The 16,307-nt window shown below is 47.2% G+C and overlaps 1 protein-coding gene across 1 annotated transcript; it reads left to right on the forward strand.

The window, feature by feature from the left end:
* Positions 1-191: 191 nt before the first annotated feature.
* On the forward strand, positions 192-10,969 carry NUDT2 (nudix hydrolase 2). Its single transcript, XM_082655971.1, has 3 exons — positions 192-305; positions 8,203-8,336; positions 10,396-10,969. Exons 2-3 carry the CDS (start codon positions 8,210-8,212, stop codon positions 10,710-10,712), a joined length of 444 nt encoding a protein of 147 aa, XP_082512097.1. The 5' UTR covers positions 192-305; positions 8,203-8,209; the 3' UTR covers positions 10,713-10,969.
* The last annotated feature ends 5,338 nt before the right edge of the window (positions 10,970-16,307 follow it).

The raw sequence follows: 16,307 nt of genomic DNA on the forward strand, positions 1-16,307 counted from the left end.
TCACCAATGGGCATCCAGGGAACTCGTGGACGTGGGCCGCCTTCTCTTCTAGAAGACCAATCAGGGAACTAATGAAACAGTGGGCGTATCTCTCAAGTTCAGTCTTTCGGTCTTTCAACCAATTACTCCACTTAAGTGAAGATCTCGCGATGTTCTAAGCGAGAGAACCTCACCTTTGAGGCGGGTCCAGAATCCTAATGCCCGGAGCTGTTGGTCGCCCAAAGCGCAATGGAGCTCTCCGGATTGGTCGACGTACCCCAGGTCTCCGTTCAAGGTCCGCCTCCTGCCTGCTTCCACTTCGGAAGGTGAGTAAATCTTAGGGAGGGACCACTGGCTTTAGTTCTCCGCGGCGGAACTGAGGCTCGGAGATATGGGAGTTTGCAGTTGACTAATCTCCCGTCGCTGTAGGGTCAGAGGTGGACGTTCCTTCCTCCAAACTGGCAGTGGGGCGTGGTTAGGTTAGACCCCAGACGCTCGCAGGACCTCAGTTTTTCTGTATGCGTAGGGAGAAGGGATCAGTGGCCCAGCGAGCTTTGCTTGCCCTCATGCAAGTGGTGATCGGGTGGGTCGTCAGAAGCCCAGAGTTCCGTGTGTAGGGTCCAGCGACTCGAGGTCCATTCCTTCCCCTCCTTGGGCCTCAGTTTTAACATTGTTGTTAAAATACTTTCCAAAAGAGGTTTTATATTTTCTAATAGCTTCATTTATTGAATGGATAATATCGTGGCAATTATAGCAGAAGTAAAGAAAGTCACACGAGAGTCCCACTACCTAAAAAAATAACTTCCTTTTTCCTTGTTGTGGCTTGGTTTGGACCTTATGTATTTATTATATCTCCTAAGGGGAAAATATATGAATGACAAATTAAAATAAACTTAATGCAATCAAATAGGCAAATGTAGCTAACGTAGAGTCGAGGCTGAGAGCAGTGATGTTGGGAGGCAGGCAGATCTGCTTTTGAGTCACTACTCAGACACATGTCTGAACTGTAAATTCCTTTTTCCTCTTCTGAAAACTGTCAGTAGTGCCTCGTGGGCTTGTTGTGAAGATAAAGTGAAATAACAAAGGTAAAGTACTTGGCACAATGCCTGACAAGTAGTAACTCTTCCAAAAATGATAGCTATTATCTTCATAATAGAAACAAGCAAATATACTAGCCAATGGAGCCAGCAGATGTACTGTAACTGAGTACCCAATTTAGTTCAAAACTTGTCAGTTAAATAACTAATAATTCAGGAAGCGATACATTCTTCAAAAGAGTGGAATTTCTTCCTAGTAGCTATATCAAGAGGAATTTATCTTGTCGGGCCATCAGGGATATACATGGTGTGATCACCAGTAGTTTTGCAGAAAATGTGAAAAGCCATTTCTTGATTCAACTGTCAATAAAAGCTAAGAGCATGCCCTTAAAACATAACATAGAGAAGCTTTCTGATAATCTTGTATGATAACAGGGGTAAGCGAGACTCGTATATTCAGTACATCTGTGTCAGACCCTACATATACATTATTTATTTTAAACTCTACAGCAACCGTGAATAGTAGGTTGTCGTTTCCTTGTTTGTAAGATGAGGAAAGTGAGGCCTAGAATAGTTAAGTATTTTGCTCAAAGTAAGACACTGTTAAATTAGGGAGCTAAGTCTCACTGTGAAGCCAGCCATGCTTCTGTGTTGTGCCGTGCTGTTTCTGACTGAAAGAGGATGAAAATACTTAGAATACCAGATGTACAAGCAGCTTTACCCAAATGGAGGGAGGTGGGCTGCAGAGATACCTACAGTGGAAGCAAAATCTTTCTCTAACAGGAAATTTCAGCCTTGGGAAATGAAGAGATGGGATGAGGTGATCACTGAACTCTAGACGCATGTGTCCATTTACTTCGTGGGTAGTCTATCGCACTTCAAATTCAACTTGTCCCAAACAGGAATCATTTGCGTACATTCTCCTCCTACTTCTACCTAGTCCCTCCCTTTCCCTCTCCCTTGGACAGTGAAACAGCAAATAGTGTTGATTTTCTCTTTGAGACCTCTCAAATTCATCCCTTCCTCTCCTTTCTCACTGCGTCTGCCTTAATTTGACTCTGTATCATTTGTCATCTGGACTGTTTGCAACAGGCTTGTAACTGGTTGGCCTCCTTACCTTCTAATTCTTTCTCTACTTTCATTGCTGTCAGAATGTCTCTGTAAAATGTCAGCCTAACCATATTACAGCCATGTCCAAAACCAGTCCAAGGCTCCTCATTGCCTACGGGATAGAAACTAAGTTTTATCAATGGCATGTCATCTTGTGCTTGAGGGTCTTTGCTCACACTCCTCCCTTGGCCTGGAGTGCCCCTTGCCACCTTTATTCTGCTTGGTTAACTCCTAGTCATCCCTCAAAATCCTTATGGCGTACCCCTTGACCTAAAGATATCACCCCTTCTTTGCTACATTTACATCTTACACATACCCTTGTGAGGCAAAAAACACATTTGGTAACTTGTCTGTTTAAACATCTTCCACTTTCACTAGTATTCAGCTTCCCATCTCCTCTTCAATCCTGTTACCACTGCCTGTCGCATGGGACACACTCAACAGACATTAGATGCGCGAATGAATCCTTTCAGGCTCTAGCATTAGAATTCCCCATGTTGGCTTTCCAGAAGTGTACAGCAGATGGCACTAATAGGCCATTTAACAGATCTCCTTCACTAGAAATGATTTTTGTCCCAACCTTGTCTGACTTGGCTTCATCCTAGAAGCCAATATTCATGTCATTACAGGTGAAATCTCCTGTTTCCTCCCTCAGCCAAATAGCAAAGATAGCAAGATGACTCAGCAGCTTGGTCTCTGAGAAAAGAGAGTGGCAGATGTCCAGGGAAAGGTGCAGTTGAGGGAACATTTTCTTTGTCAATTTATTCAATTTATGGTAGTTGGGAGCTTTTTTCTTTCTTTCTTTTTAGTTTTATCTTTTTGCTATTGTTATAAGAGAGAGCTTTATTCAAAGATGGGAGCCTCATTTCTGTCCACTCCTTTCAGAGACACAAAGTTTAGGGGCCTCAGACTACACTTTACCCCTCCAGGGTTGTCTTTGCGTACCAAGACCTTCATCTATACCACCCTCCAACTAAAACCTCTTCTGTGGAAAGGAGTCCAGTTAGACAACTTTAAAATCCTCCATATGAATATAGATCAAAGGGTGGGAATTCTGGAACTGGAAATGATTTTATAAATCATTTTCGTGTCCTCTCTCAGGGCCACTTGTGCCCTAAGTCCTGCTCTTTCACAGTAAGCAAAGCAGTATAAAGGGGGAAAAATACAGATTTTGGAGTTAGACTTACTTGAATTCAAATCTCAGCATTCACAGACCAGCTATGCCTTTGGGCAAGTATTTTAAACTTTCTGAATCTCAGTTTTCACATCGTAAACTGGAGATAATAATGCTTATTGTGAAGAGTTGTCTTGAGCATTAGAAAAGATACACGTGAAGAACCTTGCACAGGGTAGATGCTTAATTGATAACATGGTGGGATGAAATACTGTTTCTGCTAGAGGGATTTTACACTAGGAGGAACAAGTCGGGGGGTAGGATTTGGAGAGCTCTTTCTGTCTGTAAAGGTACATTTATGAGGGCTTTGAGGGTTGAACTATGCTTGCAGTAGCACTCTGATTAATTTGATGAAAATATTGGAACACAGCACATCAGTAGAGCCATTTATCTGTGAATTATTTTTTGGCACCTAAGTCCTGAACCTCGTATCTATAGAGAAAGCCAAGAGTATTTTTCGTTAGCTTCTGGAACCTTCTGATGACATTGAGGGTTTTTTTGTTCAGGTTTTTTTAACCACCTAAGGCACTTTGCCACTTTTCTGAAGTGTGAATTGCCTGCTGTCAGCCTGGAGTTCTCACCTCCGCAATCCTGGCTGCAGGCATCTTTGCATATTAGACGCTGTGTTCTTTAACCCCTGAGGTTTGAATCCACTCAGAGTTTGTGCGTGCCAGAACGTGTGTGTGTGTGTGTGTGTGCGTGCGTGCGTGCGTGCGTGTGTGTGTGTGTGTGTGTGTGTGTGTGTGTGTGTGAGAGAGAGAGAGAGAGAGAGAGAAATCTGGCTACTTTCAAACCCCAGGACAGTTTCAGCTCCGTGGTCTCCAGAAAAACAGAAAGCCTCCAACAATAGCTCCATTGACTTTTATGTAAATGGCACTCCTCAGGAAAACACTGGGCTATTTCCCAAAGTCCCAGAACGTACCCTGAACATTTGTTTGAGTGGGAGGTGGGGAGACAGTTCTGTTGAGTCAATGAACATCTGTTGAGAGCTGCTGTGCTGGGTCCCAGGAGACAGCTCATAGTCTGGCTCTTCCCTGCCAGAGGTACAGACAGAGATTTACCATACTAGGCGTGCGTGCTTGTGGTGGCTTTGTACTGTGTCCACTTAGCTGAGCTGGAACCGAGTTTCCCAGGATTCCCTTCCTGTATGGTTCCAGTTGGGGTTGACCTCAAGAAAATTTTGTGCAAGATTTGGAAAACTGAAGTGAAGTAGCAGCCAGTACACTGTGAAGGACACCGGGCATGGTGGCATACCTTTTGACCCTGACCTGCTGGCTCACCTTGGTTGTGCAGGACAGCACCCAGGCCTGCAGCCCTCCAACTCCTGCTGAATCTCCTCCTTCAGCTGCTCTGAGAGTCCTAGGCTAGATGTACGTTCAGCTCTGTGGCAAAGGGCCCTTGCTTCTCCTGCAACTCACTGGAGTCAGTGAGCTTGGAGACAGTGAACAGAAGTTGATTTGTTCTCACAGGTTCCAGTTCTTTCTCTCCTCCACAGCCAGCTTTCCTTCCCAACTGCTGGCCTCCCCGACTTACAGAGACTTCAGGCCTAACACCAGATGCAGAAGTGACTGAGTTGTGTGGATTTCTCCATCAACTTCCTAATTGGACAAGGTCTAATCCCTATACTAAATTCTTACTTTACTGTGCTCATAGTGTTCTGTTTCTCTTATCAAACCCTACAGTAGAAGATTATTCAAGCCATGTTAAAGGCCCAGAAGATGGAATGATTAGAAGCCAGAAGGCTTCACAGGAGAGGTGACATCTGAGTTGTTGCTGAAAGGATGAGGAGGTGGTTAAATGGATGGGGAAGGAAGGAGAAATTCTAGAGGACGGCTGGCTCAAGCCAAGCAATTGAAGGGCAAATAGGAGTTCTGCCTTTCTGTCCTCTCTGTGGGTGCAGAGCATAGAGAGAAAGTGAGCATCTATCTGATCCTAGCTCTTCTTGTTGCATCAAGATGAACTGTTGGTCAGTCTGCTTCTTAGATGTGGTCACTGCTGAATACTGGTATCTACTGAGATACATTTTTGCTGGGTGCACCCCTGTCAGTAACCTAAGCCTCCTCCCCATAGGAAAATATTGGCCTGCTCCCCTCTGCCCAGTAGTTCCACATGGCCACCCCAGGCCTGTCTTTCTTGGCCCACCCTCCCATGCAGCAACTTTGTTTCCTCATGCTGTATTGGCGATAGCAGTGGTGTGGAGGGAGGACACTGTGCCCACTAGTCTGGGATCCCTAAGCTTATTGAGGGGTTCCAACATCCATTCCATGGGACTCCACTCGAAGCAGGGGCAAGGTGCCCTATACCTATAACTTGCTAATACTTTCTGAGCATCTTGATAGGAAAGCATGGGATCAGGTACCTGTTTCAGCCTAAACCTGGAACCAGTCATTTGAAATCTTGCTTCACGAGTTCTTTGGTGACAGGGTTCCTTCTGGCTTCCAGAGTAAGGAACGTTCTCAGCATAAATGGGGAGACCAGGGAAACAGAACACCATATTTAGTAAAAGCCTGATACCAGTTTACATATGAATTTTAAACTCAAAAAGAACCATACTTTACATAGTTATGAGCCATTCTTTTTCCACTGAAAATCTTTTTACAAGCAGCACATTTGACTCTACCTCACTTTTTTAAAGGCCTCATACTCTTCCATCATATAGATGAAATACTGTACTTATTTAACCATTCCCATATTGATGGATATTTGTTTCTGCCCTTTTTTTCTTTTTTTTTGTGTGTGTGTACATCTTAAACATGTATTTGTATATGTCAGTATGCCTAGAATTGGAATTCCTGGGTCTAAGGGAATGTGCATTTTATGTTTTGATAATTATTACCAAATTGTCCTCCTAAGGGGATATGCTAATTTAATCTCCCACCAACAGTAAATGAGAGCACAGACCATTTCAAAAACCCATTTTGAGATTATTTCCAATCCTTAAAAACTCTCATTACAGGTATAGAAAGGTTTGGAAAGGTCACAGTGTTGGGTGTGCTTGGTTTTTTGAGTAAGGAACCACTGTTCTCTAGAGTAACATTACCATCTGTTGGTAGCCCTGAGAACTGCCCTGGAACAGGTTGTGATTTGGGTCTGATTTTTATGCCTTTGACAAATGCAAGCTCATCTTGATTGAGCACCAACAAGGGGGCCATGGAGAAAATCAGCGTCTACTCCCGCCACACTTTTAGCATCAGCTCTGCCACCTATGAGCACCAGCTCCTTCTTTGGCCCTGGAATCTTGGAGATGAGACCCTCCGACTCGGGCCTCTCCCTGCCTGGGCCACTCTCTCAGGCCTCCGCTGCATTTGAGACACCTGGTTTTCTTTCAGTTCTGCTGTCTCACCTCAGAACCTTTGCCCATGCTGTTCCCTCTACCTGGAACACATCTTCTCTCCTCTTTCCCTTTGACAGCTTACCTTCTACTCATCCTTTACTCCTCTGCTCAAACATCCCTTCTTCCAGGAAGCATTCCTTGATCCCTCAGTCAGGGTTAAGTTACCAATCACACATTTCCCCTTTGGAGCACATACCTTACTGGCAATTACTTTTAAATTTGCTTAACTATTTGATTAAAGTCTGCCTCTTCCACTAGAATATAAACTATATTCTATATTCTTGTGAGGGCAAAGGCCAAGCACAGTACTTGGTACATAGTAGGTACTCAATAAATATTTGTCGAGTGAACAAATGGTACAAGTTTTTCTTTTGCAGGGCTTCACATAAAGGATCTTCCATATTTTTTGTTACTTTGATTACATGTCCTCCTTCAGATGATGAATTCTTTTTTCACTTCTGCAGATATTCCTACTCCCTTCCTGTCTTTTGTTGTCGTTGACATTTTTTTCTGAAATGGAAAAAAGGCTAAATGGAAAAGACTAAAAAAGTCTGTCTTCACTGTATTTCTGATTATAAAAATAATAAATGTTCTCTGTAAATTTTCAAATAATACAGATATATATGGAGCAGAAAATGGAAGTCTCCCCATAATCTCATCCCCCCAGAAAACAGGATTAATGATGTGTATCCTTCAGACATTTTTCTGTGCATAATGAAATGTATTGAGATTACATTCCAAGCACTGTTCTAAAGCACTTTACAAAAGTTAAGTCATGTAGTCCTCATAGCAGCTCTTTAGAGTAGAGCTATTACTATCCTGTCTTACAGCTGTGGAAACAGGCTTAGGAGCTAATCACACAGTGAATAAGTGGCAGAGCCAGAACTTGAACCCAGGCTCCAGGTTCACACTCTCGACTACTCTGCCAGTTCACTTCTGATGGGGTAGGAAAGAGACTTTCTACCATGTGTTCCCCTTTATATTTTGAGTTTTGAACCATGTGAATGTATAACATTCCAAAACGGATAAAAGATTGAAAAAAAATTAATAATAAATTTTTAGTACACTAAGCTACCCTTTCTAAGTGACCCCTCTGAGCCATCAGAAACCACATTGTTGGGGTCTCTTTGCTCCAGAGACTCAGGTTGGAGGCTGAGGGAAATGGGATTGTGAATTTGATGATAATATTGTACTGCATCTCTCGCATTCCCCGCACCTCTCCAGTTTCAGTGGGGTTGCTTCTGAGGATCTCCAGTCTCTACATACACATGCCAGCCCTGTTTTAGCTGGGAGACCTAGAGGAATTGGGATAGAGCTACACTAACAGGTAGGGACCAAGGTCCTGCAGTTACACACAAAGGCCTGTCTCAGCAGACCAGCTGACCACACAAAGGCCTGTCTCTGACTCCTGGTTTCCCCCCATTGGTTCTCAGCATGCTGCCTCTGTCTATAGGTGATGAGGTCACTGTTAGCTGGTCTGTGCTACTCCGCAGCACCAGAGTGCTGCCCGCCAGTATGGATCTTCCTGTTTTGTGTAACTTCGAACATCTTTTTTGTTACGCCTTCAGATAGACCATGGCCCTGAGAGCATGTGGCTTGATCATCTTCCGAAGATGTCTCATTCCCAAGATGGACAACACTGCAATTGAGTTTCTACTGCTGCAAGCATCAGATGGCATTCATCACTGGACTCCTCCCAAAGGTGTGAGGCCAGAGGGGTGGGCTTTGGGGAAATACCAAGCACTGTTCAGAAATCCACCCTGCCAGGCACCCTGCTAGGCTTGCTTCCCAGTGATTGTGTAGCAGGAGGGGGTGGGGTGGGCAAGAGCTCTTGATCCTTTCTACATACAAAGTCTCCATGCCAGGCCAGAGAAGAACTGGAAATAGAACTCTGTGGCTGAATTCCAGGGCAGAAGCAAGACCTGGTTTTCTTTCCTTTTTTTTTTCCTCTTCTCCGTGCCATGCAGCATGTGGGATCTTAGTTCCCGACCAGGGATTGAACCCGTGCCCCCTGCAGTGAAAGCACGGCGTCTTAACCACTGGACTGCCAGGGAAGTCGTAACACCTGGTTTTCTTGCATCAGTCACCAGAGCCTCTGTGGTGAACGGCTGGGTAGGGGAAGAGGCACTGGGCTGGGAATTGGGGACCTTGGGGTCAAGTTATTATTGGGCTACAGGTCAGGAGCCCATAGTGAACAGCCCCCAGACAGAAGGGAGCAAGTGGGGTCGGGGAGGGGTGAACAAGACTCCAAGGTTGGAAGAAAACAAGGAAGTGGGAATAGGAAATAAAATTTGCACATTCAAGTTTCACTGAGGAGAAACAAGGTGAAAAAAAAAGAGAAGTGTCACAGATACTATGAATAGGAATATTCACACTTGCCTCCTGATCACCAGAGTCACACTGCACGGTCCCTCTCGCTGAAAGATTTCAAAGGACCTCTCTGAATTTTTCCCTGCTTGGGCCTGGGGGAGAAGTTACCCTGTTAACACCGATGGGCAGAGTGCTGAATAGATGCTGCTGGACAGGGTGTGCTCAGAGACTCCCACACAGTTCTGAGGGAAGGTCGGGCATCCTGGATCAGCGTCACCTGTCTCACCACCAGCATCCCTCCCACCTTCCTCCCCTGGTGCATTACCTACCTGTCTTTGTGTCCGTGGCTATATGAGGTGCTATACAGAGAAAATTCGCTAGCAGCTGTGAATGAAAATGGGCTTTTAAGTCCAAGCTCCTGGCTGCTTTCTGTGGGAGCTGTGCAGCAGCAGCTGACTCGGGGCAGTGCTCTGAGGACCGCTGGGAAGGAGGAGGCTAGGATGTAGCCCTGTCTTTGAACTAGGAAGAGAACAGCTAAGAATTCCTGCTCTCTATGAGCTCCTGAACCAGGAGGCTCCCAGCAACTTGCTGGAGCCATGTGTTGACCGAGGCTGCCAGACCCCTCTCAGGCCTTCTTGGCACCCCCTGGGCAAGCTGAGAACTTGCAGGGAGGGCTTGAGGCAAAGCTGAGGGCTGCTCGCAGTCTGCAGAGCTTCAAGTTCTCTTACAACAGTTTCTTGGCAGTTGTCTGATTGGGTTTGGGCCTTGCCAACAAATTTTCTTAGAACTGGCTCTCAGCTTGTCCTTAGTTTAAGTTCCCATCAGGACTTTCCCTATGAAACTGGAAACTGGCCTTGCTCAGTTAGAAAGATGAAAACAATTTGGAAGAGCCTTGATAGCTACTTGGAAACAGCTGCTGCCGGTGCCTCGGTGCAGGGTTCGGAGACAGACCATTGGCCCTGGGACTTCAGAGACCAACTGCAGACAGTGTTAAGTCTTCACTGTGCATTGTAGGTGAAGTGCTCCCTCTTCAGCCAGCTCCCACCTGGCAAGAAAGGACTGCCCCTCTTTGGGAAAATCACGTTAAGGTGTCCCAGGGAAGGGTCTCCCTGAGAATATGGGATGAAGAGAACTCCAAAGAAAAATAAAGTAGAGGTCTGAGGGAGGCTGTCTCTCTCACCATCGAAGGGCAGTATTCTAGACCAGACTTGCCAAATATATGTTTTGTTTCACTCTCTGTAGAGAAGATGGGGTGGGGAAGAGGGATTGCCCAGACACCACAGAGCCAGACACTGCCTGCCCTGTACCCCATCCCTAGGCATGTTAGAATTTTGCCAAAGCTTAGCAACACCTAGAAAAGTCGCCAGAGACCCCAGCTTTAAATCATCTGACCTGGAAAATCCAGCTTTGTTGAAGATTATATCCACCTCCTCTTCTTTTCTCCTAACCAGGCCATGTGGAACCAGGAGAAAGTGACTTGGAAACAGCCCTTCGGGAGGCTCAGGAGGAAGCAGGCATAGAAGCAGACCAGCTGACCGTCATTGAGGGATTCAGAAGGGAGCTCAATTATGTGGCCAGGGAGAAGCCTAAAACCGTCATCTACTGGCTGGCGGAGGTAAAGGACTACGACGTGGAGGTCCGTCTCTCCCACGAGCACCAGGCCTATCGCTGGCTGGGGCTGCATGAGGCCTGCCAGTTGGCTCAGTTCAAGGAGATGAAGGCGGTGCTCCAGGAAGGACACCAGTTTCTCTGCTCCACAGTGGTCTGAACTGACCAGATCAGGGTCTTTTGCCTCCGTAGGATCCTTGAGGGCTTCTGAGGTGAACTACCTTTGCTTCCAGGGAAGCCTGTGCTGGTCTTTGGCTCATTATAGCAGATTGCAGACAGCCTGGTAAAATCAGCTGAGGACCCTCAGAGAAGAGCAAGCAAAAATCTCAGCTGGGTGGAAAGGAAGGGAAAGGAGTTTAAAAAAAAAAAAAAAAGGCCAAGCCCAGTGAGTGCATCCTTATACTTTATGAATAAACCTCAAGCAGCTTATCTCTCCTTCTAACCTGCCGTACTTATTTCATGGGCTCTTGCCTTGGGTGGGGAGAAAAGCTAGAGTTAATCAGAGCTCTGACCTTAGCTGGAGGGAATCCTGTGTCCAAGCACTGTACCCCAGAGAAGCTGAGGGACGGAGTCAGAATCAGAGAGACCCAACGCTACCGGGTGGCTCTCCTGCCTCTGGACCTCCAAGCACCCTCACGCCACCCCACCGGTGTACCTGAGACATAATGACTTGTAGCGGACAGGATATACAAGCGAGTGGGACTGGAGCGCAGGAATGGAGTCTGCTATACAATCGGCCCACCGTATCCGCGGATATCGAGGGCCGAAGGCGGGACTCAAACATCCTCAGAATTTGGTATCCTCAGTGGGTCCTCAAACCAATCCTCCGCGGATAACGAAGGACGATTGTACTCGCTAATGTATCATTCCCTGGCACCAGGCACATATGTTATAGGTTCTCAGTAAATATTTCCTAAGGTAATTCGAGACCCAAGGAACATTGGAACAAATCCCCAGTCACAACAGGGAAAGGAAGGACAGGCAACCCTGGGCCATCAGGTCAGTGACACATACACTCCAACCTCCCAGCCCAGTCCTGACTCCCAGGGTCAGCGTGGTTGTCAGCATGACTGAGGCCACTGGCAAGGGGCAGGCCTGAGCCTGGGGGGCTCAGCTGGGCCACCCGGCAGCCCTGTCACTACCCCGTGCATTCCTCGCCTGCCGCTGCCTTCCCCGCCTTTAGCAAGCCCTCATCATTGGCATTTCTCTCTTCCCACCTGCTCCCTTTTTCCACAATTCAACTGTAAGATCCAGAGCCGCAAGAGCTGGGTCTCAGCCCTGTTTCCCCTTGCTACTAGGGCTCAAGGAATGCAGGGCAGGTGTTAGATCCTACAGCCCTTCCAGGAGCTGTTAGCAGCTGGATTCATGTGGATTTCATTAGAGGGTTGTTGCCCAATGAAGTGCAGAAGCTTGGATGGGAAGGGGCATTGACAAAGGTCAACCTGGATTACCAGGGTCAAGAACAGCCACCCCCAGAGGAAGGAGAGAGAAGTCACCCAGGTCTTCGATTAGGCCTCCAGATGTTTTCAGTCACTGGTTCTCCGTGCAGACAGGGCAAAAGTACTAGCGAACAGGATTTTGGAGCACTGCCAGGGACCTGAATGGTTTTGTTCCTCACCCCTCGGAGCAGCACTCCCCTAGGAGGCCTGCTACAGGAAGTTTTTGGAGCTTAGTGCTCTCCTTCCAGGCCAGCAGGGACCACATCCCACTGATTTAATAAGTGCCTGCTGGGCAGTGGTGCCAAACCACAGACTAACAAGGGCTGGCTGGCCCTGTGCACTCAACATGGGAGTCTGTGGAATCTCAAAATGTTAAGACCTCATACATCAGAGTTGGAAGGGACCCAGAAAATGACCTGATTCTGCTGCTCACTTTTTTAGCTGAGGATATTGAGGCTTAAGAAGGTAGATGGCCCTGGCAGTTGCCTATATGTGAGGTCCTTTGAGGATGAGGTGCCAGAGGGAAGACTCTGCCTTAGAATATCTTGTACAGCTTTGGAGTCATTCTTCTGGGACTTACAAAGTTTTCCATTAAAACACAGGTACTTTGGAGAAGGTGGGGCGGCGGCGAGGGGGGGAAGCCCATAAACTGCGTTCAGATGTTCACTTTGTAGGATGAATTGACAGAAAGGTGGGACTGGGGCATGTTATGGGCAGTGGATGAGGGAGGGAGAGAGTGGAACTGAGATTGGGATGTAGCAGGTGAGTAGGCTTTGTTGTCATCACCACTTTGCTTTCGGCCACCTGGGCTTGTTCAAGGGCTATAGGGCTAAGACTGAAATTTCCCCTTCAATCTGAGGCCCTCCAAGCTCCAGAGCATCTCCTCCTGGAAGCTTCCCCTAATAACTACTCACCCTATAAACACCATCCTGTTCCCACCTACATCCAAAAAGACTTCTCTTGGAATTCCACATGTCTTCCCCACTACCACCTGCACCACCCCAGGGTGAAGAAGCATCTAATGGGGCTTCCCTGGTGGCTCAGTGGTTAAGAATCCGCCTGCCAATGCAGGGGACACAGGTTCGAGCCCTGGTCTGGGAAGATCCCACATGCCGCGGAGCAACTAACCCCATGCGCCACAACTACTGAGCCTGCGCTCTAGAGCCCACAAGCCACAACTACTGAGCCCGTGCGCCACAACTACTGAAGCCCGTGTGCCAAGAGCACGTGCTCTGCAACAAGAGAAGCCACTGCAGTGAGAAGCACCGCAACGAAGAGTGGCCCCCACTCGCCACAACTCGAGAGAGCCCGCGTGCAGCAACAAAGACCCAACGCAGCCAAAAATAAATAAATAAAACAAATAAATAAAATAAAATAAAAAAAGAATCATCTAATGAACTAATCCCCACAAGGGCGGTCTTAAGTTGCCCCCTCCTGGGGGCATTTTTAAATATTTGGTTGCTTTGGGTCTTCGTTGCTGCACACGGGCTTTCTCTAGTTGCAGCGAACGGGGGCTACTCTTCATTGCGGTGCGCGGGCTTCTCATTGCGGTGGCTTCTCTTGTTGCGGAGCACGGGCTCTAGGTGCGTGGTCTTCAGTAGCTGTGGCGCGTGGGCTCAGCAGTTGTAGCTCGCGGGCTCTAGAGCGCAGGCTCAGTAGTTGTGGCACACAGGTTTGTTGCTCCGCGGCATGTGGGATCTTCCCGGACCAGGGCTCGAACCCGTGTGCCCTGCATCGGCAGGCGGATTCTTAATCACTGCGCCACCAGGGAAGCTCCTGGGGGCATTTGAAAGAGGCTCTGGAAAACCAAAATGCCCTCTTGACACCCAAAAGCAATACCTTACACCCCCACAGTAAGCAGTTGTTTGCTGAATTGAAGACCCAAAGGAATGAAAGTATAAGGGTGGTTTTAATGGTAGAATTTAAATGGAAATGCTCGTGCTGGTGTGGGACCCCAGGTGGGACCCCACGTGTGAGGAGCAGAGGCTGACTTCTCCATCAGTCCAGCCGGTGGCCCAACCGGTCCCTTACCTTCTAGAGGAGGGCCGTTCCAGCCCCGCCGCTGCCCCCTGGAGGTTGTGCTACAGGTTTCCAGTGAGGCTTGCTCTCAGCCTTCTTCCTAACCCTCCCCCTTCACTTCCTTTCCCCTCCTACCCCGCCTCCAGCTCCCCATTGTGTAACAGGAAGTGCTCAGCAAGACCCCCTGAGGAGGGGAAAGGGGGCTATGGAGGGAAAAAACAGCACTAGGATACTGAGTATAGAGGCACAGCCTCTTCCTGTTCTTCAGACTGGGAATCCCCAGGGACAGAGCCTCTTCCTCTTCAGTTTTTTCCCACTCCCCTGACCCCACCCCAGCCAGACTTAGGGCTTGTCTCATAAGGCCAAGAATCCTCCCCTCCCCTAATGGGTGAGGGGCGTCAAAAGGTACAAATTTTCAGTTATAAAATGAATAAGTCATGGGGGTGTAATGTACAGCATGGTGGCTATAGTTAATAATACTGTAGTGCCTATTTCAAAGGTAGGAGAGTGGGTCTTGAACGGTCTCATTACAAGAAAAATATTTGTTTTTTAACTGTGTATGGTGATGGCTGTTAACTGGACTTACTGTGGTGATCATTTAGCAATATATACAAATATTGAATCATTTATGTTGTATACCTGAAACTAATATAATGTTATGTCACTGACCCCTCAATTAAAAAAAAAAATTCAGTCTCTCTTTTCCCCTATAGTCCATTAAAATGGTAAAGTACATTGAAAACAAATTCTCTCCTCCCCTCAAGCTGCTGGAAAGATCCTTGGACATCATAAAGTAAATGGCCAACCTGAAGATAAAAGCCATGTTGCTCCTTGGGAGCTGGGGTGTGTACCAGAGAGGGGAGGGTGTCAGCAGAAGTCCCACTGAGTCGGACAATGGCAGGAAAGGAAATCACCCAGTTGCCCCTGTGGTTTTCTTCAAGGCTGGGTCTGGGCAGGCCTCCCCTTGCAGGGATGGGCTGTGCAGCTGTTCCCAGAACAGAAGGTAGTACTTCTTCAACTGCTTTTCAAAATATGCTCATAAGTATGTGTGTGGGGGCAAAACAGAAGCAGAAGTGGATTTAGATCTCCCCTATTCGATATTTGTATATATTGCTAAATGATCACCACAGTAAGTCCAGTTAACAGCCATCACCATATACAGTTATAAAAAAATTATTTTCTTGTAATGAGACCATTCAAGACCCACTCTCCTACCTTTGAAATAGGCACGACAGTATTATTAACTATAGCCACCATGCTGTATATTACACCTCACTGACTTATTCATTTTATAACTAAAAATTTGTACCTTTTGACCTCCCTCACCCATTAGGGGAGAGGAGAGAAGGATTTAGATCTTAGAAGTCTTGAACATCAGAGCTTGAATTTTTTCCTAAATGACCTGATTGAATTTCAGAAAGATTTCCTTGGCTGCTATATGGATTGAATTGAAGGGTTCAAGAGTAGAAAGGTTTAGGAGTCCACTGCAATGGTCCAGGCTAGAACTGATAAGATCTGACATGGGGTAGTGGCCAGGGGATGAGAGGTCAACATTGGCCTTGGACTTGAGGAGGAGTGAAGGGACCAGAAATCTTGGTGAGGGGAACCAACAAAAGAAGACTTACTTGCTCTGTAGCCAACCAGGGTGTGGGATACTTTGCCCATATCCGGGGGAACAAGAGCAAAGATCCTCCCAGAAAATTCACATCTTGGTCTTAGAGAGGGCTTGGCCAGGGTTTAGCTGATTCATAGAGTGCTAAAAGGGAAACGGAGGCAGACTCTTAGGGTACACACAGTCACAGAATGGGGATGTTAGGCCCCAGTCCCAGATTTCCTGCAGTGGCCACTCAGTCCCTCCCCATTACCTGTGGAGAAGGAAGCTCCCTGTTCCAGCATACCAGCCTCCTCACCCCCACCCCCAGCCCAGGGGTACAGAAAAGACCAATGGGGAACTCTGGCCATGACAAAGCTACTGGAAGTTCCATGGAGGAGGGGCAGCCCTCCCTCCCCACCCAGATGTACAGAAAGAGAGAGATAAATTTGGAATGTACAAGAGGTGCTGGCAGAGATGGGGGTGTTGGACAAGGCTCTAAGAGGGCAGAGTTTCTGGCAACCTAGCAAACAGGGGTAGAGGTAGCTTCTAGTCCACTTCCCTCCCCTTCCCCATCCCAAGACCAGCTCTTTCTCATGGTTCCTACCATTCCAGTCACTGCTGCCCAACTTCTTGAACCTCTCTTTTTTGTCATCAGTAGGGGAAGGGGAAACACTTGTTGGCTTAGAATAAGGCCCATTGGGTG

The sequence above is a fragment of the Grampus griseus genome (genome assembly GCF_964374135.1).
Source record: "Grampus griseus genome assembly, chromosome: 6".
Taxonomy (NCBI): Eukaryota; Metazoa; Chordata; class Mammalia; order Artiodactyla; family Delphinidae; genus Grampus; species Grampus griseus.

Excerpts from the sequence above, each read along its gene's own strand:
- NUDT2 (XM_082655971.1), top strand. The coding sequence starts at position 8,210 with ATGGCCCTGAGAGCATGTGGCTTGATCATCTTCCGAAGATGTCTCATT. Across the intron at positions 8,337-10,395 it reads TCACTGGACTCCTCCCAAAG|GCCATGTGGAACCAGGAGAA; the intron begins GTGTGAGGCCAG and ends TCTCCTAACCAG.